This window comes from Morone saxatilis, unplaced genomic scaffold (genome assembly GCF_004916995.1).
Source record: "Morone saxatilis isolate NCDOM2014 unplaced genomic scaffold, NCSU_SB_2.0 Contig9, whole genome shotgun sequence".
Taxonomy (NCBI): domain Eukaryota; kingdom Metazoa; phylum Chordata; class Actinopteri; family Moronidae; genus Morone; species Morone saxatilis.
The window spans coordinates 21,017,142-21,038,115 of record NW_023340268.1 but is presented as its reverse complement, the minus strand read 5'-3'; the positions used below and the strand labels follow the sequence as shown (position 1 = coordinate 21,038,115).

Sequence of the window (20,974 nt, the reverse complement as noted above, 5' to 3'; positions counted from 1 at the left end):
ATGTATGTCATTTATCTCCACCGTCTGATATGACCCAGAGCAGCAATTGAGTGATTAGCGCAGATTATTCCCTCTAAATGTTATGGTAAGGCCTTCTTAATAAATGGTTGTATGTTCCTACTTTGTATGGACTGGTTCATTGTCATTTTAGTGTTTACGAGATATGTGTATCATATTTTTTCGATTTGAAAAACACATACACAAAGTTTCATCTTCATCATAGGGTTAAACTGAATACATTAATATATAATGATATATACATATAATCAGGGGTGGACAGTACTAGTACATTTACCCAGTATTGTTCTTAAATACAGATATTTCAGGTCCTTTACCTTGAGTCTTTGCATTGGTTGAAACCTTCATACTTCTACTCCGCTACATCTCAGTTTGTGTCAGTTTAGGGTCCTGGCCACATATCTATACGGTGATAACATCACATTTTGTCATGAAAGAAAAGATATTATAAGCAAATATCTTCGTCCGAGGACCTGTACACCTCTTTTGTCCCATTGATATCCCTTAAACGGTACAACTGAAAAATGAATCATTTCAAACTGAGACTTGAAACCAAATAACATGTTCAATTTTGTGATATTTCTCAAAATGACTTATTCATATCTGAGTCTAATATGTAACATGTATGACACCGCAATAGTGTAACAACTGAATCAACCCAAGCTAGCCAGACTATCTCTCCAAGCAGTTCCATGCTTGACAAAAAGTTTCGATCCGATGATTTCCATCATCAGTGAAGGGGTTGATGGGCCCAACCTCCACATTCCACTGGTTGAGCATAAAGGGGTTGGCACAGGCACAAGATTGAGTGGCCTTTAATGCTGAGGAATTTGAGCATTCCAATTGTCCACAGTTTGGCAGTGGGGGACGCCGACTCTCCATTGTCCTCAAAGCTGTGGTTGTTCCACTGGCTCACAAACTCATCCATGAGATTCTGTTAATTCTTGGATGATAAGGCCCACATATCCAGGATGAAACATCAAATAATCCAAGAGTACGTTCTGAAGAGAAAATGGCGCCCAAAGGTACGAACTGCTAGTTGCGAATGTCTCAGGCAACAGAAAACCCGATAAGAGTGGCGGAGAAGAGGAGCAGACAACCTGAGGGACAAGCCCCCTACATGGCATGTAACCACCGCCAAAGTTGAAGAGCTGTCTTGATACGAGAAGACCTAACCCAATGGCTGAAAGGCTGGACCTGCAGGAGCAGCCACAGATGCCACTGATCATGGACAGCAACAAGAACAGGCCCTAGGTAGCAAGAGCCGACAGAGGCCAAGATCTACAAGAGTAAGATCTGACCCAAGATGCAGACTATGCAAAGATGCCCCTGAGAGACAGGTCCCAGCCACATCATAGCAAGGGTGTTAAGATGCTAGCCGGTTCAGCGTACATGAGAGAGACACAACCAGTGGCTGGAATGAGTTACAGGAACCATCTGTACCCAGTATGGAACATAGAAGTACCCAAATCCACGCAATGGGCGCACACAGAAAGGTGGCCTGAGAACAACAGGGCCAGGTGCTGTCGGACTTCGGCGTTCCAAGACTGACAACCAGACATAGTGGTGGTAAGACAAGGAGCAGAAGAAGGCGGTGTTGATAGATCGTGGCGCATAACCAGCAGACCGCCAAACATCAGAAAGAAGGACACACGAAAAGGTTGAAAAAGTACCATTATGGGGTTGAAAAGAACAAGCTTGGAGCCAAGACTGTGGAAGATCAGGCCGCTGTGATCCCCGTGTCGGTAGTAGGAACACCTCCGGGGCAGTGACGCCCCCAAACTTGGGGGAGTGCTCCAACAAATCCCAGGAAAACATCAGAAGCTTCAGTCCAGAAGAGCGCAGTCCCCTAGGAACAGCTAAGATACTGCCGCAGAACCCTCCAAACCTCCCAGGGCTGCCTGGTAGAGACCGAGCTTGAGGATGACCAGATACGCACCCGGGTGAGAGGGAAGGTTTTATATATAATGTATGTGTGTGTGTGTGTGTGTGTATATTAGTTGTTGGACATGTGCCTGAGGGTTTGCACAGGGAACAAACAACAAACAATTGGTCACACCACTCCAATTTATGATCAAGTGGGATTCATGATCCATTATAGTTAACATTTGGTCAATCTGGAGTTGACACCTCTATTTTTTTCTTAACAGAAAACTAGGAGAAATGATGATGGGATTATTTGATTTCAAATATTCAAAGATTTTTGCTTTGTGATTGTGGATCTTAAACACCAGATTATGGTGAAAATCAAGCATTTTTCAAAGAGTATACAAATTCAAGATTATTCCTACTCTTCAAACAGCGGGTAAAATTTAGCATTTTCCAAACCTTCAAGTCTGTACAATCTAGAGCTGCACAATTAATCAAAAATATTATTGAAATATTAATATGGCCAACGTTAATATGCAAATGGAAGAAACTAATATTTGATAAAGGTAAACTGTGTGACAATCAGCATTATAATGAAGCACTCTGCAGCACTGATCTGGAGTCCAGTTCCTATCCTATACATTAGCTGCAAAATCTACACTTCACTCAACTCCTGTTACTGTTCAGAACCAGACACATTGAAAAAGAGAATAAGAGGGAATTGAGGATATCTACATTAGATACTTGTCTTTGCCCAAAATGAACGGATCTATTATATTCCAAATCATTTCTAATGTGCTAGAACCATCAATAGAACCTCTTGCTTAAACAGCAATGTTATAGCGCAGTACTGTACAATCTCCATCTCAACCAATGCAGCAAACACATGATGGCTGTTCCGCTCCTGGCAGGGAGACGGACTGCTAACACAGGAAGATTTCCTCCAGCTTTCAACCTGTGGATCACAGACTTCATCAACTAATCCTGGGAAAATGTTATTCTACAAATTATACTCAACTTTTTGTACCACCTGGCAGCTAGTTCTGGATCACTTCACTTGTACAGATATATCATCACTGCCCTGTCTGAGTTTATAAAGCTGTAAATCTGTCATTTACTATTGAACCCAAGTTTTGATATGTCTCATAGTAAATGTTTAATGGGCCAATAGGTTACTTATGGGGTGGGTTGTTAAAATATATCCAACTCTATTCTGTATTACCTAAAAGGCTAAAATACTTCAACTCATTTTCTAACCTTTTTATTCACGCTGATGCAAGAGCAGAGCAAGTTCAGTTTAAAATACCAAAACTCCAGCAACAGAAGGAAGCAGACACACTGTCACCATAAAAAGGGCTGTTTATTGGTTTAATGTACAGACATGTGGCGTGCTCTAACGATAGCGGTGCAGCTGCAGGGTGTTGCGCCTCTTCCAGGCTGCACGGCGGGAGCCTCCGATGGTCAGGTGGAACTTGTGGCCCTTGCCCAGGCCGCGGCTCTTCTTTCCTGCAGATGTCAGGCCACGCATCTCTCTGTGCTTGTGCACAGCCTTTGTGATCCATTGGGTGTCTGGGTTGCGTCTGACGGCCTTGTGGAAGGGGTCGATCAGAATCACCTCGAAGAACTTGTAGGTAGAGTCCTCGCCCACCCAGTAGGAGTTCAGCACTCTGAGGGCTCCGCAGTGACGGCCAGCACGCTCCTGGGGAGTTCAGAAACAGGGAGTGAGTGGAATGACTTAGCAAAGCAACTCAATCTAAAAAGGAATGTGGTCTTAAAGATTCAAAAGTGCTCTGGCGGCTCCCAGTGGCAGCAGTAACGTAATCTTTAACACCCAGAAATCCTCTGGAGGAGCCAGTAACAGACATCTTAACCATAACTCCATATATTCAGTCTTCATTAAGTCAGGATATACACCGACTGTGTTCATTTAAAAACTCCCTCAATTGTTCCATCCTCGTACTGCAGGTCTGCAGCCGACAGATCTAAACCTCATCCACAACCGTACAGTCCACTAAAGGCCAGTCTCAAACACTGCCTCGTCCTCTTGTGCGGCCTGAAGGGACAGAAGCACTGTCAGTGTACCTTAAATCCTACGAGAGAACATCCACCAATCAAAGCTTTCATAAACTATGGGGATGAGGGACAGTACACATTCCCCTGTGTGTACCAGTCTCACACTGACAATAGGTTTGGATTCCCAGGAAGATTCTTTGTGCAAGCTTTAGAGAACATTTGATATACATTTTATTTGTAATGTCTTACTTTCAATTTATTTCTTATTCATTCCATTGTTTTATAGTGCAGTGCTTATGCTCCTTATAGTCATTTTATCTGTCTTGCTTGGTTTTATGTTGTAGTGCTATATAAAAAAACATTGTTCTGTGAGCCAGCATGTACACCACAATGCAACACAGACATTAATATAGTTATACCTGTGTTAGCAAGCCAAGCCAACACTTCTAGACTATTTGATTGTTTAGTCATTTTGTTAAGAAAAGCTCATTTCAGCTTCTCCAGTGTGAGTATTGTCTGCTTTCTGTAGTCCTCTGACAGTAACCCCGGATGTCTTTGGGTTGTGGACAAAACAAGACATTTGACAACGTCACCTGGAACTCTGGGGAACAATGACCAACATTTTTCAATATTTTCTGAAGTGACAGATTAACTGTTCGTTGCAGCCGTACTTAATTAGGCACACGGTGCTGGAGACGCTTCAGACATTTACAGTCAGTCGGAGAATGACAGATGTTTATGGGTGTAAATAATGGCTTTCATTAGTGATCACCGGACAATTATTTGTAAGTGTTTATAAATGTGAATTATCTCCCAGAGCTTACAGTGACCCAAAGACCTTCAATTAGGAAAAATTAGGAAACCCCTCAAGAGGGGAACAGATTTTTCACTTGTGGAAAAAACTAGAAAATAAAGACAGGACTGATACATTAATCAAACATTAATACCTACACTGAGTACGTTTAGCCTGATGGTTGTGGCAACCCAATAATCTGAAGAGGCGATTAACAAATAGATACAATCTGTTGTAAATCACATCAATGGAAAATGACCGTTGTCCTCAACCGTTGTGGAAATGGTTAAAGCCAATGAGCTACCATGTGCAATTTTAAAGGAGAGGCTACAGCGTTCCCAAATCATTTTCCAGGACTTTCCCAGTAGTTCTCACAATGGTGTTCAGCGTTTATGTGACCGGAGCTGTGGCCTGGCTCAGGGGCTCAAATACAACTAAACATTTCCAGGAAAACTAGGCTCTAAATTTCCAGGTTTTCCCAAGAAAAGCCTGATGCTAACACTTGCAATCAGAATGAGTAACGTGTGTCGGTGCATCTGAAACATCGTCAAAGCAGCAAAACCAGAACTCCTTTCTTATATTGAGTCAAGATGAACGTACCTCAGCAGTTGACTGCAAACTGCGGGCGAACTTGATCTGGTTGACGCCATGGTGCACTGGCTTGCCGTAGGTGGCACCCTTGGGTACGGGGCGTTTACGGCCTCCGCGGCGCACGCGGACACGATAGATTACGTAACCTGTTTGAATCACACAACAACACGATTAGCCAGGCAGGGAGAGATGCTGACAGATGTGCAGGTGTACCTCTGGGCTCCGCACTCACCCTGCTTGGCCTTGTAGCCCAGCCTACGGGCCTTGTCAGGTCTGGTGGGCCTGGGAGCGCGGTGGAGGTTGGACAGCTGACGGTACTGCCAGCAGCGGACACGGAGCAGGAAGCGCATCACGTCGGACTGCTTCTTGCGCCATAGCTCCTGCATATACCTATATGCTCCCATGTTGACTTATCTGAAACAAACAAAGTCTCGTAAGTTAATCAACTTTAATGTGAATTCATAACTTGTTTATGTAAAAACATGATGGATTAATGTTGGACAACATGCAGCCAGCATCTGCAGTTCAATGTAAAATAATGACTTGAGCGACATTTACAGGAATCATGCTTTCAGTCATGTGCCATCTGCAGGCTCAGAAACACAGCCACACTTCTCATGAACTGCTGCCTGGCTGAGGGAGCGGTGAGCTTCAGAAGGAGCCTGTAACTCCGCTCATAATGGCACACAACTCGGACCAGACTCTGTACAGTTACTGAGGCCATTCTGGAAGAGTCTTCTTAGGAGACCACGATTTCCCATTTTCTCAGCATTCTGTGAACTAATCATAATACACATGTAACGCGTGGTACGGCGGCCCGGGTGTTTTACATGAATGAATGCCGTAGAAATGTACGATAATGTACAAGTACACAAGCCCATGCTTCCTGAGCAGCTCCTAAAACTAAAGCTAGCATGTTAGCATTAGCAGCGTAGCTCACCAGTCCCTGCTCCACCGGAATGTTTCTAACATTACAAGTGACTAACTTCATGTGCCGGTTTCAACCGGATTAAAACGCGAAGACTCTGGCCGTTTTACACAAAACACCAGACAGCATGGTAACACATTAGCTTGCTACAGCGGCCAGCAGTACCAATGGCTACCGGGTAGACTGCATCCCAGCGCCGTTAAAATAAGCCTAATATCAGTTTCTCAACAATGTTAGTCAAAAAATAATCAAGGCGTATAGAACGTTAGTAAGTTGCTAAACAATGTCCTGACTCAAACAGACCGATGAAACTATATAAAGAATGATTTTAATGGATTGCGTTTTCTACAAAAGCATAGAAATACTCGCTTACATGATGGCGTACCAGCCGGAAAGAGAGAGGACACGTACCCAGCATGCCTTATGAAAACGCCGGTGACGTATTTCCTCTGTAATGCTCATGGGAAATGTAGTCCTGACTTTTGTGGTCATTTCGACAATCAAACTCGCGCTCTCTTTCTTGATTTAAATTCATTTTTAAATTAAAAAGTTATGTGATAATCACATAGTAGACACGGTTTTACTGGAGACAAACTGCATTTAATCGTAATTTGACTACAGACAAACTGCATGAATGTAATCAGAATCAGAATCAGAAATACTTTAATAATCCCAGGGGGAAATTATTTTTATTACAAACTCCAGATACAGAATAACCAAAACAAATATTAGAACATGTATATAAATATATATCAACTATATTGGGCCAGGCAGATAAAAAATGGTAGCAAGTTATATTAATCGTCCAAAAGTAGCTAAAAGCAAAAAAAAAAAAAGATTGTACGTGCTTCTACGACATATTACTGGGAAGCGGTGCTCTGACTCCCTCTCGAGGAGAGACGATTGTACATATTGATGACACACAGGCAGGAATGATTTCCTGTGGCCGCTCTGTGGGTGCATCTGGGTGAGAGATTCTTCTGCTGAAGGTGCTCCTCCTGCTGGGCCCAGGTGCTCTACGAGAGGGTCGTGACGACATTCCGTCCGAGATGGACATGCAAGCCTGGACACGGCCATGCTCTCTGCCACGGTTGTCAGAGTTATATAATGTTAATATGTTATGTAGTTAATCTATGAAGCGTAATCGTGTAGTTGTACAACTACTAACTCCAAAATCCACACCAATAATGAGCATAAACATCATTTACAACATGCACCGTGAATGTAAATGTTATTATATTGTATTATTATAAACGCAAACAAAACATCGTCTCCAGTTATTCTTATGTTTATGTTGTGAATTCAGCGGCGCATGCGCAGTGTCCGGATAGGTCCTGCGCTCAGAGCAGGATGGCCGCTCCGTGTGAAGGCTCGGCAGACAGACAGTCCTCCAGCTGATCCAGGTGAGCGACTCTAAGGGACTCACCTGTAATGAACAGACAGTGGGTCGCGGCTGCAGTGTCACTGGCGCGTTTACATGACGCACACTGAGTCGCTACGGCTAGCCTGTTAGCTAGCTAGGCTAAACAACACAACGCCGTGACAGCGAGCCAACGCTAAGGATAGGCTCTGTTCCGTGTTATTATGGGATGTCTAATATTTGCCAGTTGAAACTATGAACTGGGTGACGTTTTGTGTTCACACACTGTAGGGTCGCAATGGGAAAAGGCTGTAAGGTGGTGGTGTGTGGCCAGGCAGCAGTCGGAAAAACGGCCATACTGGAACAGCTGCTGTACGGAAACCACACTGTAGGTAGGTAACAGCCACTGACAATGGCTCCCTTCAGCCGACTGCTGGGAGAGCAGCCTCCTGCTGGGGCCCAACGTCTCTTCTCTGGATAGACCTTTTTTACAGCAGCCATTTTAACATTAAGTAGGGTAAACACAAGTGTTACCAATGACATTAACTAAGGCTCTGTTCCATTTAGTGTATTAGTGAGCCAGAATGCACAATAGCAGACCCTGACTCTGTGGCCTGAATGGAACAGAGCCTATAATGTTAAGTGTTTGCCCTACTATTTCATGTCAGAATGGCTGCTGTGAAAAAGGTCTTGCTGTTGTCCTATTTCCCAGGCTCCGAGTCCAACGAGACCCAGGAGGATGTGTACGTGGCCTCAGTGGAAACTGACCGCGGCGTGAAGGAACAGCTGCGGCTCTATGACACCAAAGGCCTCCACGATGGACAGGACCTCCCCAAACACTACTACTCAGTGGCAGACGGCTTCGTGCTCGTCTACAGCGTGGACAGCTTGGAGTCCTTCAAGAAGGTGGACATTCTGAAGAAGGAAATAGACAAGTCCAGAGATAAGAAAGAGGTGTGGCCGGGTCAAAGTATATTTAAACCACCATTCATAATAAGTGCTGTTCTCTGTTCGCCTTTATATTGGCAACCATCCACTCTGCGCACAACAGCATTTATGATGTTTAAAATATCCAGTTTAACTGACAGTTTCTGTATTTTCAGGTGCTTTCCGTGTTCTATTTATAGCGCACATTGTTATACCACCTGAGTACATCACGAAGTGTGGTGGTGAAAGGTCTGAACAAACAGAATTTGGCTGTAAAGGGGAATTGAAACACTAAACATATGAGAAGGCTAAAGTTCCCAGTTTGAGAAAATATCATTTGCCTTTATTTAAATAGGTCTTTGCATGTAGGCCAACACAATAGAGGATGTGCATGCAGCAGAGAAACACTTCTCAGCACCATGGTTTAATGTCCATATATACGTATATATGTATATATAGACATTTCATGGTTAGTATTTAGAATTAAAGTTGATGGGAGCCAGTGAAGTTACTCCTTAGAGGTACATTTGGAAGAAGCTCCTCACATATGTAACATTAGCATGCATGAAAACCCTGCTTTTGCCATCAAAATATTTACATTGTGCACAACTCGTACTATTATTTGCCTGCAGTTTATACAGGAAACGGCTAATACAGGATTTAATAAGTATTATTTATCAGCCACACAGGATCATGAAAAGATGTGTCTCTGCTCTAATTATATGACCAATCAGGCCAACATGTTCAAATGCAATTTAGGCTTTTTTTTAACTGTCTAAAAAGTATTTAAACAAAATCTTAATGTGGAAGTATGAATTTCAACAAATATGGAGATAGTGTTTTCAGCCAGCAGCAGTGATATACCGACTGAAAAGTAAGGCAACATGAAATCAAAATGATTAATGTACTGTTTTCTCCATACAATGAAGTGCATAAAGTACTATCTTAAATCTTTAAAAACTGAACTGGGGTTTCTTCCGGTGTGTCTGTTGTGTTCTCAGGTGACCGTCATAGTGCTGGGGAACAAGACGGACCTGCGGGAGCGTCGTCAGGTGGACCAGGAGGCGGCGCAGCAGTGGGCGCGAGGCGAGAAGGTGAAGCTGTGGGAGGTGAGCGTCGCCGAACGCAACTCGCTCATCGAACCCTTCACCCAGCTGACCAGCCGCCTCACGCAGCCGCAGAGCAAGTCTGCCTTTCCTCTGCCGGGGCGCAAAAGCAAAGGCACCCCGTCCAACGACATGTGACTCTCTGAAGACCCCCTCACTCCTCTCCGCTCCTGTTAGCAGGCTGCATTCACCTCACATGGGAACACCCGGCGGGACCACGTGGACAGGCCTTTAGCTACATGACTTTGGTTAGCTTGTGTGTAAATTAGAGCTTTTTACACACATTCATACAGTTCTACACAGTGGTTACATTGCTTAAGGTAGTTCAACTTCATTATTTTGGGAAATATTTTGCTCTCTTTCTGCGAGTGAGATGAGAAGACTGATATTAATCTGGTATGCTAAGAATAGAGCTGGGTCAGAATGTGGTTAGCATAGCATAAAGACTAGAAGCAGAAACATTTGCAGTGTTCGAGGGAGTAATATGGTGGAACTATTTCTTGGCGAACAACACCCTGGGGCAGTTTGCAGCTTCCCAGAGCCTTGTTGATTTGGTTCACAGCCACCACAACAGTGCTACAGCTCCACTGGAGTGCTGGCTGATGGGTAAACTGTTCGCCACTTTCACATTTCTGTTTTTGTTTGGGTTAAACAAACGAGATACGTGTTAGTCAGCCAGCTTTAAAGGTGTTGTCAGTCAAGTATTTTTGAAGTTTTGACCGAGCCGGGCTGGTGGTCTCTGTCTCCAGTCTTTATGCTAAGCTAGGCTAACCACATCCTGACTGCAGCTCTGTGCTCAACACACGGACATGTTTGATATTCTCATCTCACCAACAGCAAACCAAATCCACATCTGTAACATCTCAAGCCTTTTTTCTTCGTAAAACCATCTCAGCATGGGCAAGCACTTTAGTACCAAAGAGTTCAGACAACCCAAACACACATCTCGTGGATTTACACTTTTGAATTGCGGTCCTGAAATAACGTGTTATGTTTACTGTCCTTTTCAACTGAAATATATCATTCCAAGTTAAACCATACAATCAATTTTTGTAACTATCTTACTATTCACATTCCCATATAGAGTTATTGGTTGCTGTTATCATTCCTCCTCTGTCCCAAGAGGGCCCAGCCTACAGCTAAAGTCAGACTATTGAAGGACTGTGGATTTTGACCCCCATTTCTTCCATCGGATTTCCACAAGGGATCTCTACATGACCAGTATGTAACTCTTTCAGCAAACATACCGGCTTGTGGAACAGCTCTGTAAGCTCTGTAGGACAGTGTTTTCAAACAGGAATCTACTACCTATGTTATTTCCCATCTGATGTGAATGCAGCATGAATCCCTGTTCTCTGGCGGGACTCAGCTAGCCTTCGTCCAGTCCATCTCGTATATTAAATATGGCCTGGCAGCAATAATAATAATAATGTTCATGGTACTGCCTTTACCCGTTTTGAGATTCCATAATGTCTGTCTGTTAGTTGCACTCGTGTCGTCCAGCCTGTATAATCAAATAGGGCTACTAGTTAAAACTGTGTGTAAGGCTTTCTAACAGTAGAAATGTCAGTGTTGAGAGGAAATATTTATTTTTTAACTAATTTATTTTTGTCACTTTAATGAGCCACATTCCTTGACTTTTGAAAATGGTAAAACAATGTGAAGGATGATTGCGCTGTTTTCTGTGTCCTTAATGTTTCAAAGTAATAACAGTTAATGTGCTGCTAGTAGAACGGAGTTAGTGAGACTCAACACTTGCACTCTGTATTCATGCTAACCCTAAATTATTCTCTGCTCTGTAACTCTGCACTGAATAAAATGTAGCCTCTTCATATTTAGTCCTCTGAAAGGTTCTTTTGGTGGCGTTTCCTGAAGATCACATTTGATACAAATGACTAAACCCAGTCAGATGCTTCAGTTGGTCATGTTTAATTCTTTAAGGGAGAAACAGAACAGCTTTTTATCATTACAGAACACAAATCACAACCAATATCCATCCATATCTAAACATGTCTACATGTGTAAAACACCTTTTCAAAGACCAGGAGTTTGGAGGGAGGGAGCAAAACACCAACTGGAACTTAATACATGTGAGAATTTACACTGACATAATTGACTGGGAATCATGCTGTGACACATTTCATCTAGCAGTTTAGTATTAATGTCCATCTTCAAGCACGAGCTAAAAAATCAAAGAGAAAACACTAAATGCGTTATTGCCAGATCTGATTATAGTTGGGCCGCAGATAACTTAAAAAATACAATAAACAACAAAATGTCAGGAGTTAAGACTTCAATTCCCGAGATAAAAATCCACCCGCCCCTCTACCTGCCCCACCTCCCTCCTCCGCTGGGAGCCACGCCCCCAACAGAGTCCACACCCCCTCCCCACCCAACATCCCAGAGTCGTCCAATCGGCAGCAGCTCCTCTGGTGATTATGTGGCGTAGCGTTTGGTCCACTGTTTGGCTATCCTGTCGTGTTCGGGTCTGTTTGTTGTGTACTGTGTGGCGATGCTTCCAACCAGAGGGTCGGCTGTAACACAGGAACAAAACATCTGCATTTCAGTTTGTTCTTTGCACTTTCACACCTGTTCCTCAATAACTGTAGTTTTATCTAAATGTGTTTTAATTTGAATTCAGGTTCCTTAAAGCTCCTACAAGGAACTTTCACTTTCCAAAACTGACCGTTGTCTTGGTTTGTAGACACAGGAAATGTTTTTTTCCTTAGTATCTTAGAATTTGCAGCTGCAGGATGTGCGTGCAGAGACAGGACTATTTAATTACATTTTATATGTATAGCGCCAACTCATAACAGAAGTTATCTCATGACACTTTTTAAAACAGAGCAGGTCTAGACCGAACTCCTTCTAAAATTAAACCAGAACATCTGGATCACCCATGGTGGCTGGCTGTTTATTTGATATGCAGCAGATTTCTATGAGCCAAGCACGCGTTTTAAACATCAATATCATACACCATCACGTTCATTTAATTGTGGGAAACCAAAATCCTGACACCGATTAATATTGGATTGATTGTGCAGCCCTTGTACCAAAGCTGGACTACCAATAAGACCAAGCAGGCCACTACCCCGGGACCCAACATCAACTAATGCTGTCCTGCATTTCGAAATCTTGTGTTAGTGTAAACTGTAGGTCCATATTCCTAAATAAATTACCCCAACTAGTTTACACACACAAACCCTGCAGACAGGGAGGATTCCACCATATGAGCACTGTCTTATATAGTTTGTGTAAAATGCACTTGAGGCTTTATTTTATCTATAGAGAAGGTGGGAATGTGTTTTTGGGTAACCCAGTAATTCAAATACAATTGCCAGGTAATTTATCAAGTTGTTGCAAAAGTATTTCTTCTAATGTATTGATCTACTTGTATTAAACATCCACAATAGCCAGCCAAGACACTGAAGGGAAGGTACCCACTGTATTAACAGCAATTGAAATGATGATTTATGTAATCATGGCCCAGCCCAACGCTACAGGGAATATTATTGTTTCATCTATCCTGTACCTACAATAATAACTGTATAATTACACTGCACTTGTGTTGATGTTACAAAGCCATACTGTGTGAAATTAAAGAACCCTTTAGCCAAAAAAACAGGATGACTTTAAAAGAGCCACAATGCTGCAGTAAATCTTAGAAAAATAGATTTTCACTTAAGGCTTGAGGCAGAACACAAACACAGCACCACCTTTTGTCTTCAATGTGGACTTTGGCTCTGTTATATAGCCGTATAGTCTTACATTTCTGACTGTGTCAGAGTCAAGAGGAGATTTAATGAACTGAATCTTAAAATCCTTTAAGTGGAGTCCTGGAATTCATGTAGGGTTACCTCTACGAGAGTTTTATGGTCTCTGCTCTAACATCAAGATCAAAGGGGAGTTACTGCTGCAGTTAATGAGACGAGCTCAAACAGACCCTGCTACTGACATTTATTCAGACCCATATTAAGCAGTCAATGTGTTATTACTCTTAGAAATATTACCCTCTGGGCTTTTTAACCTAAAAAAAAAAGAACATGCTTAATATTGGCACAAAATATTGTTAGCAGATTTTGTGAGCCTAACAAAGCAAGGGGTGTGTGTGTGTGTGGTGGTGGTGTGGTGTGTGTGTGGTGTGGTGGTGTGTGTGTGTGTGTGTGTGTGTGGTGTGTTGGTGTGTGTGTGTGTGTTGCTGCAGCTCTCACAGGGTTGCCAGTCAGTGAGCAGGGAGCAGATGTGACAGTTAGGACCTTGGAGATGGTTGGGGCAGGACTCCAGTTGTCCTCAGGATGTCCAGACAGATCCACCCCCTGACTGTTGATGTTACAGTGGGTAGAATCCTCGTACGGGAACGGTACCTGCACACGGACAGAAGGAGGGAAAACTCGTATTCCCACAGCTTTACACATTTTTCTTGGTCCTTGTATGCCAAACTCCAGACAAAAATACCAATTACATCATTTTTATCTTGGAATAATCAAAAGCAACTTCAATCATCAACCCTATAAGCAAGAAATGGTTTGCTTAATAAAACATTCCATCATAAACACACTGTAGAATGTGAAATGAAGGAGTAGTGGCTAATGATGTACAGGAAAAGCTAGTCATATATTATGAGTGTGTCTGTTTGGAAAAACATGCAAGGTCAGAGAAAATTCTACATTTTCTGAATGCAGTTGGTTGTGACAGCTGCTCATTCAAAAGGAGAGGATACAAGCATCAGCACTGAGCGGAGCATATATTAGAGCGGCCTTGGGGATTAAGATTACAAGTATGAGCTGCTGAGTTTCATCTAGCTGTATCTAATGTACAAGGGCGCCTTCTAGTGGAAAACATGAAAATGACATGTCTTTCAATAGAGCCATCTGTGTGCGATGATTACACAGAAAAGGTTTGTCTGGACGCTAGCAGCCATGCAGAATTCACCTTTGGGTGGTTTGAAGGCGGTAGGTCTTGGTGTGAAGGCGATGTCCAGGAAAAACACTCCTCCCTTCGTGACACGGAGCCTGGAGGGCCCAGGATGGTCAGACCTCCACTCATGAGATGTTGTCTCCTTAGGGACCGGCACTGTCGGCACACAGGAAACATGGATTTCTTGATTACATACTGGGATGCTTCACAAACCAGACTTTCACAGTAGAAAACATCTGTAGTCACCCGTCCAAAGAAACTCTGGAGCTCGTGTCAGAGCTTTCAGCTCAAGTCTTTGTTTTACTCTGTAATATTTTACAGGGAATATAAAGCATTTCCACTTTTTAAACAGTTAGATGGGCCAATCTCTGGCTGTGTTTAGCAGGATGCATGAACGTTACCACAGGGACACGTATCTTTTTCAGTTGTTAAGAACATTCATCATTTTTATCAAATTCCTCGCCACAGAGGCAGCTGCCCCAACCTTGTTTAAAAAATGAAGTTATTCAATAATACAACAGGACAATATTGAAAACCATACAACAACAAAAATACAATAAACAATAACAATAACAACAACAACAACAATAATGTGTTCCTTCTTGTCCACTAGAAGGATGTTTTACAATCATCTGCTGGAAAGAGAAAGTTCTCTGTGCTCAGTGAACATCTGATTTTAAGGGGCGGAGCCTACCAGCATGATTTTGTGACATCCACAAATAGTTATGAAGTCAGTCCTGGTCCGAAAAGTATCAACTTGTACATGTGATGAGAAACTTGAAGCCACAGTGCACATCCACTGAGAATGGACTTTACAGTGGAAGGAGGAGACATCTTGTGTCCAGCAGGAAAACTGAACTTTAGAAATCAACAACATTTAAATATTCAGAGATTCTGGGAGTTTAATGAGGTAGAACGAGGAGATGACTCATTGTGGTCGCAGGGTAGAAAATAGAGGATATGCTGGACGTGAACAAACTACTGAGGTACTTGTTTTGTTGTTTGTCTTCAAGTCTCAGGTAAATGGAGTCTCACAGTGGACGAGTCCAAGTCGACTCCAGTCAAAGTCTCGGGTCTAAAGTTCTGCTGTGCGTTCCAGCCTAATCTATCTTCCACCTGGATAAATGCACCTTCCTCTGAGGCAGAAACCAGACCAGCCTTCACCCTAACGGAGCTTTAAATCGTCCACAGTCTGCATGCTTGCTGCTCCCTCGTGGTCCACCTCCCAAAAGATTAAGACACCCACATTTCACTTTCTTCTTCTGCCCCTACACAAGACTGAGATCTTCCAGTACAGCCCCCACTGAAGGTCTGAAATCCTAGCACTGATCTACAGGTTCACCTCAAGATCATCTGTACCATGACACCATACAAGGAAACAACCTACAGGCCATGAAAAACAGCACATGCTGCTGAAAACATTTTAAAACAACTGTAAGGATAGGTTTCTCATATGATCTGCAGACTAAATGTCAATGTCCAAAAGCAGATGTGTCAATAGGGACTAATCTTTTTCTACAGGAAATAAGGGCTTTGTTTAACTGGACTGGCTTTTCAAAATAAAGAGGGGAGCAGGGTTGTGGAAGCTGGACTACATGCATAATTTGCACTTAGGCTGTTTGAGCAGTTGATGTTTGTTTCATGTTTTTCTTTGATAAAACATCAAAATTGCTTTTAATGCTGCAGTAGGTCAATTAAAAAAAAATTGAAACAAAGATAGTTGTTTGTTGAGTCTCATTATTACGGCGTCAAATACACACGCTTTAGGACAAGTTGCTAACTTAGCTTCCCTGCACACAAAACATGAAAGCTTTCCCCTCTAGTGAGTGAACAGTGAGCGAATGCTTCATTCATCCATTCAGTCCAACCCTCCGGCAGGTCACCATCACAGGCACCTTCAGCTAGTTCAGTCTTCTACGCTCTGTGGCGGGCCCTGGCTGTAGAGGTATTATTATGCATGCAAGAGATATACATATAGAGATCCTACTGTGCTAGTGTATTTGGCCACAATATAAAGTGACAGGGAGTACTTGAATGTGACATGAAGGATGCACATATATTAAACTTTGCCTTCTCCTTAAACCTGCAATCAATCATTTTTTGATCACTTGGGGGCAGCAGAAACTTTGAAGAGTGATGGGAGAGGGGACACACAGCTAAGGGCCACATGTTGGACCCACGGGCACAGCAGCTACTGAGCAGACAGTGTACACTGGGTCTGAGAGCTTTTTCATTGGAAACAGCTGCAGATTGAGATGATGATCCTCTGTAGGTTCATCACTCTGAGTGATGCCTTAAACATTGTCATTTCAGAATCAGAAATACTTTATTGATCCCCGGGGGAAATCTGTTCTATTTGATACACTGTATACATCATAAAAATATTGATTATAGTTGCTTTATTTTCATTTAAATGCTGTAAATGGTATGATTACACTGTATCTGCAATTATGTTATTCTTAAGTTCTACAGTTACATGCAAATAAAATATATATAAAATAATATAGCATAGATAAATACTAAAGTACTAAGTCCCCCCACATTTTTTACACACTTCCTCCACCTCAAGATCATGGTTTTACCTTACACCTTGACCTGAGCCCTCAACTTTAACCTCTATATTCTGATGTTCTTTTACCATTTACCTTCTATGCACTGCAGCTTATTCAGCTCTTGCAGTCGCAAAAAAACATCCACTAAATGACTAAAATGTCTATACAATTACCATCTTTCTAATGTTTTACAGTCAAGAAATCTATTCAATGTCATCTTATTGGTAATTCATTAAAACAATAAGAGTGCAATCACCCGTGTGAGTCATTACGCCAACAGAGTGGGAAGTGATAAAAAGGAAAAGATCAACAGGACATTATTTGCCTGTGGAGATAAAGCTGAAGAGTAGCAGGGCTGACGACTGCAGCCGCTTCAGAAGAGACTTGATTCAACAGCCGCATCGCAGTAAGTCAACAGCAGCTTCTGTTTTAATGCTGGGGATGTTTTCACATAATTGACTGCTTGATGAAGCGCATCAAACTACACTTTTCAGTTTGCCATTTCATTTTTACACAAGTAGGGCTCTTAGAGCATGTTTATCGGATAAAAATAAGGCTTGTTTCAGTGGAAAACTCCATGCAAAATACAATGTGCAGCAATATACAGTATTTAGACATTTGAATATTTTAAATAAACAAACACTGAATCATCCATTATTCAAATGCAGCAGTTCCGAGAATAATTCAAAACACAAATCCGATTTGAAGCACATAAGCAGTTACTCTGCACAGTGCTTGTGTTATAATAAGTAGCTCCTGTCTGTTCTGAGTAACAGGAGGGGGAAATGTCAGGCAAATAATCTCACTTTCTGCTCCACTCTTCATCACGACTGAGAGGGTAGCAGAGACGCCTCCACAAAAACACACACCTAGTAGCACAGTCAGGAATCCAATCCTCTATTATAGTCAGGCTGCTGACTGTCGGATAAAATGACACATCACAATAGGACAGACACCTAAATTATTGTCCTCAGCATGGCTGCTAAATGTAAAACATTTCCTGTTACTGCCATATGAAGTTCAGCAGTAAACCAGTGGCAAAAGGCCAAGAGACCAGAACAGTCCAGGTTTATAGAGCTAGCACTGTAGCCCATACTCTCCTTCATGGTATCCTGCTAGAGCTGCACAGTACCAGCTACATATTGGTACTGTTGGTCAGACAAACGCAACGATTAATAGATGTCATCTTGGCCTCTGGGAAGTTGTGATTTCATTTTTCATCAGCTGGTCATATTTTGCAGACAAAACAATTAAGAAGGTAGTGTGTAGTTTAATCGATCATAAAATAATTGTTAGTCACATCCGTATGTGGAATTAGTTTGTGATCATTTGATTCAGTAATATACATCATGTGAGCTGAATAGTGAAACAAAAAAGGTTTAAAACAAGATTTTAATTCAAGAGTAACAAATAGTGTTGGTGTCATATTGTGTTTTTGCCATACAGTGGATGCCTTTGGGCCCTGGGGCACCTTGCTTGATGGGTAATCCAGCCTGATGATCTTAACATGGTGCAAGGAGGCACCTGTGGGAGCTTTTTATTTGTGCGCAGCTACAGGAAGAGCCTGTATGCAAGTGCTTCAGTTAGCCAGGAAAGGTAAATTATTGTTCGACAAGAGCTGGTCTAAATACGCTTGTACATCAAGTGCTTCTTTGTTGGTGCATGAGAACAGGAAACTATAAAATATATTATTATTTGTGTTATCTGGGGTTATAGTAAATTTAAAGAAAGACTACATACATTCATCGTACTATAGCATACACACAAGTTTGTTTACTTATGTCTTAGTTTGACTGCATATGTGTAGTAGACACATATGGATAGATATGTGGTCATTCACCTTAAATCGGTTTCAAAAATAAACCTGCCAGCATCAAAAGGTTGGAAATCTTTATAGCCAAGCAATGTCTACTTGTAACACCTCGTCTGTTTTTTGTCCCATTTTAAATAACTACATAAAAAATACATTTTTGTTCCATCTTTTCCTGCCATCTTGACCTTTATGTTGCAACCCCTTCACAAACTCCCAGAACATTAATGTTGAAAATGAATGGATTTTTAGGTCATATAATACAAAACACTGAAAAGGTCAGTCTTCTTGGTTACCATTACTGCTACACTGGACATATTGTAAGCAAGTGTTGGCATGAAGCCTGTGATATGCCATGGACATGTGACTGTTGCCCAATGGGAGAGTCTTTGTACATTCATTTTAAAAAAAAGGGCCCAAAACACTGAGCACAAAATAAGATCAAAATATTCAGATTTAATGGACTAGCCACAGTGTGCTATCCAGATGTGAAACATCCCTCTAGTATAAAAAAAATACCACGTCCCTTAGAGGAATGCAGTCCATTTACACTGTGTGTTAGCGGCATTCCTGCAGGGGAGTCCTGACCTGCTAATATACTGGTCACACCACAAGACCCCAGTCAGGACCCGCTGCTGTGCCAAGAATAGATAATGTATCATTTCCCCCTGCATCAACCAGACTGAGGTTTCTTTCGCCTGACAACAGAGGCGTCTCACATTCACAGACGAGCCACAGAGAGAGCCCGGGCTTCCTCCCCGCCTGCCTCCGACGCACACAAAGGCTACCCAGTGCTTTGTGTGAGGCGGTAATATGCCAGGCTATCACTGTTGTCATTCACTTCAATATCAGGGGGGCTTCTTCTGTGGACCTCTGTGTACACACGCGCCGCAAGGAGAGTGCTGACATTTCAGCTGTTTCATTTTTTCTAAGCCTTTAACCTTTCAAACAGGCACACGGCGGTTCACCAAAAAACGGACTCCTGCGGCTCAGCACAGGAGAACAGTAGATGAATACGTTCAGTTAGCAGACAGAATTCATAAGCAGCAGCCACAATGAGCTCCAATATGTAGATCTTAAGGTTAATATGCAACTTTTCACCCAGAAACAGAAAGAAATGTAGTATGTGTCTGGACTGAGTATGGTCAGCGGTAGTGTCTATAATGTGAATTTAATGTGATATTAAGTGTTCCTCTCCACTGTTCTGTAGTGGTCCCAGTAATATTTGTTCTTAAGGTATACTGAAGCAGATGATATGACATGGTTAGGCTCTGTTTAAGTCCACAAATATTATAAATGCAGTTTGAAAAGGTTTGATTTAAAAGAGCTTTTTCTAATTATAACTATTTTAATGATCTACTAACCAGCCCTACTCTTTGGTTGGTTTCTATCTGTGGATGTCTCTGGTTTTTCTATGACTCACTCTGTATTGAGTGTTTCAGCAGACTGATTGTTATTTGGGCTGCTTTAACTGTGCGCTCTCCCTCATGCCTCTCGGTGAATGGAGAGCCGTACAGTGTGTAGTGACTCTCTAGTTAAGTGGGTATTTTTGTGCTTTTGGGTACCGATTGCCTTAAGGGGTGAAGCCTGTACCTGTACGAAACAGAATCTTGGTTTCGTAACATAACTTCAGATTGTATGAGTGTAGGCGCAGTCCTGTAAGCTGTGGGCCCCACTGGTTCCTTTAACTGCAAACCCTGAGGTGGGGCCCATATAGTACATGGGCGTAGACTAAAAGCGTTTAATGCTGCACGAACGAAAGATGAAACCGCTAGCCTTAGAGGGCTGGGCCTCTGCTCTCAGAATCTGGAGTTGAAAGAGCAACAGCCAATGGGAAAGTTCAACACTCGAGCCAACAATATATATAACTTCATCACTTTGCTGCACTCCAGCCAAATATTTAGCACTAGTACAAATACAGCTCTAGTGTAATACATGAAGGTTGAATGTTTAAATTCATACAGGAAATGAATTCAATAAATGGACTGAAGAAGAAAATTTTAAAGTCAAACTGAATTCTCCTCACTTTTCACAAAATGAAATATAAGCTATGATACTACAGCTATTGTGCAGATTATTAAAGGGGAACT

General features: G+C 42.2%; 2 protein-coding genes and 1 pseudogene across 3 annotated transcripts; 1 reads left to right on the top strand and 2 right to left on the bottom strand.

Annotated features, from left to right (window-relative positions):
- Nucleotides 1–3,228: 3,228 nt before the first annotated feature.
- On the bottom strand, nucleotides 3,229–6,663 carry rpl15 (ribosomal protein L15). Its single transcript, XM_035680804.1, has 4 exons — nucleotides 6,586–6,663; nucleotides 5,517–5,698; nucleotides 5,294–5,430; nucleotides 3,229–3,586 (listed from the first exon to the last, which is right to left on the bottom strand). Exons 2-4 carry the CDS (start codon nucleotides 5,686–5,688, stop codon nucleotides 3,281–3,283), a joined length of 615 nt encoding a protein of 204 aa, XP_035536697.1. The 5' UTR covers nucleotides 5,689–5,698; nucleotides 6,586–6,663; the 3' UTR covers nucleotides 3,229–3,280.
- An 853-nt stretch (nucleotides 6,664–7,516) lies between these two features.
- nkiras1 (NFKB inhibitor interacting Ras-like 1) lies at nucleotides 7,517–11,437 on the top strand. 2 transcript variants are annotated; one of them, XM_035680802.1, is made up of 4 exons: nucleotides 7,517–7,615; nucleotides 7,864–7,964; nucleotides 8,285–8,526; nucleotides 9,501–11,437. In XM_035680802.1, the coding sequence occupies exons 2-4, from the start codon at nucleotides 7,871–7,873 to the stop codon at nucleotides 9,741–9,743; spliced, it is 579 nt and encodes a 192-aa protein (XP_035536695.1). In that variant the 5' UTR covers nucleotides 7,517–7,615; nucleotides 7,864–7,870; the 3' UTR covers nucleotides 9,744–11,437. The 2 variants fall into 2 exon arrangements, with proteins under 2 accessions (XP_035536695.1, XP_035536696.1); XM_035680803.1 differs by lacking the exon at nucleotides 7,517–7,615 and having other exon boundaries at nucleotides 7,686–7,964.
- Nucleotides 11,438–11,518: 81 nt separating this feature from the next.
- Nucleotides 11,519–20,974, bottom strand: part of LOC118342312 — an 88,649-nt pseudogene continuing 79,193 nt past the window's right edge.

Excerpts from the sequence above, each read along its gene's own strand:
- rpl15 (XM_035680804.1), bottom strand. The coding sequence starts at position 5,688 with ATGGGAGCATATAGGTATATGCAGGAGCTATGGCGCAAGAAGCAGTCC. Across the intron at positions 5,431-5,516 it reads GGGCTACAAGGCCAAGCAGG|GTTACGTAATCTATCGTGTC; the intron begins GTGAGTGCGGAG and ends TGATTCAAACAG. Across the intron at positions 3,587-5,293 it reads GTTTGCAGTCAACTGCTGAG|GAGCGTGCTGGCCGTCACTG; the intron begins GTACGTTCATCT and ends TGAACTCCCCAG.
- nkiras1 (XM_035680802.1), top strand. The coding sequence starts at position 7,871 with ATGGGAAAAGGCTGTAAGGTGGTGGTGTGTGGCCAGGCAGCAGTCGGA. Across the intron at positions 7,965-8,284 it reads GTACGGAAACCACACTGTAG|GCTCCGAGTCCAACGAGACC; the intron begins GTAGGTAACAGC and ends CCTATTTCCCAG. Across the intron at positions 8,527-9,500 it reads AGTCCAGAGATAAGAAAGAG|GTGACCGTCATAGTGCTGGG; the intron begins GTGTGGCCGGGT and ends TTGTGTTCTCAG.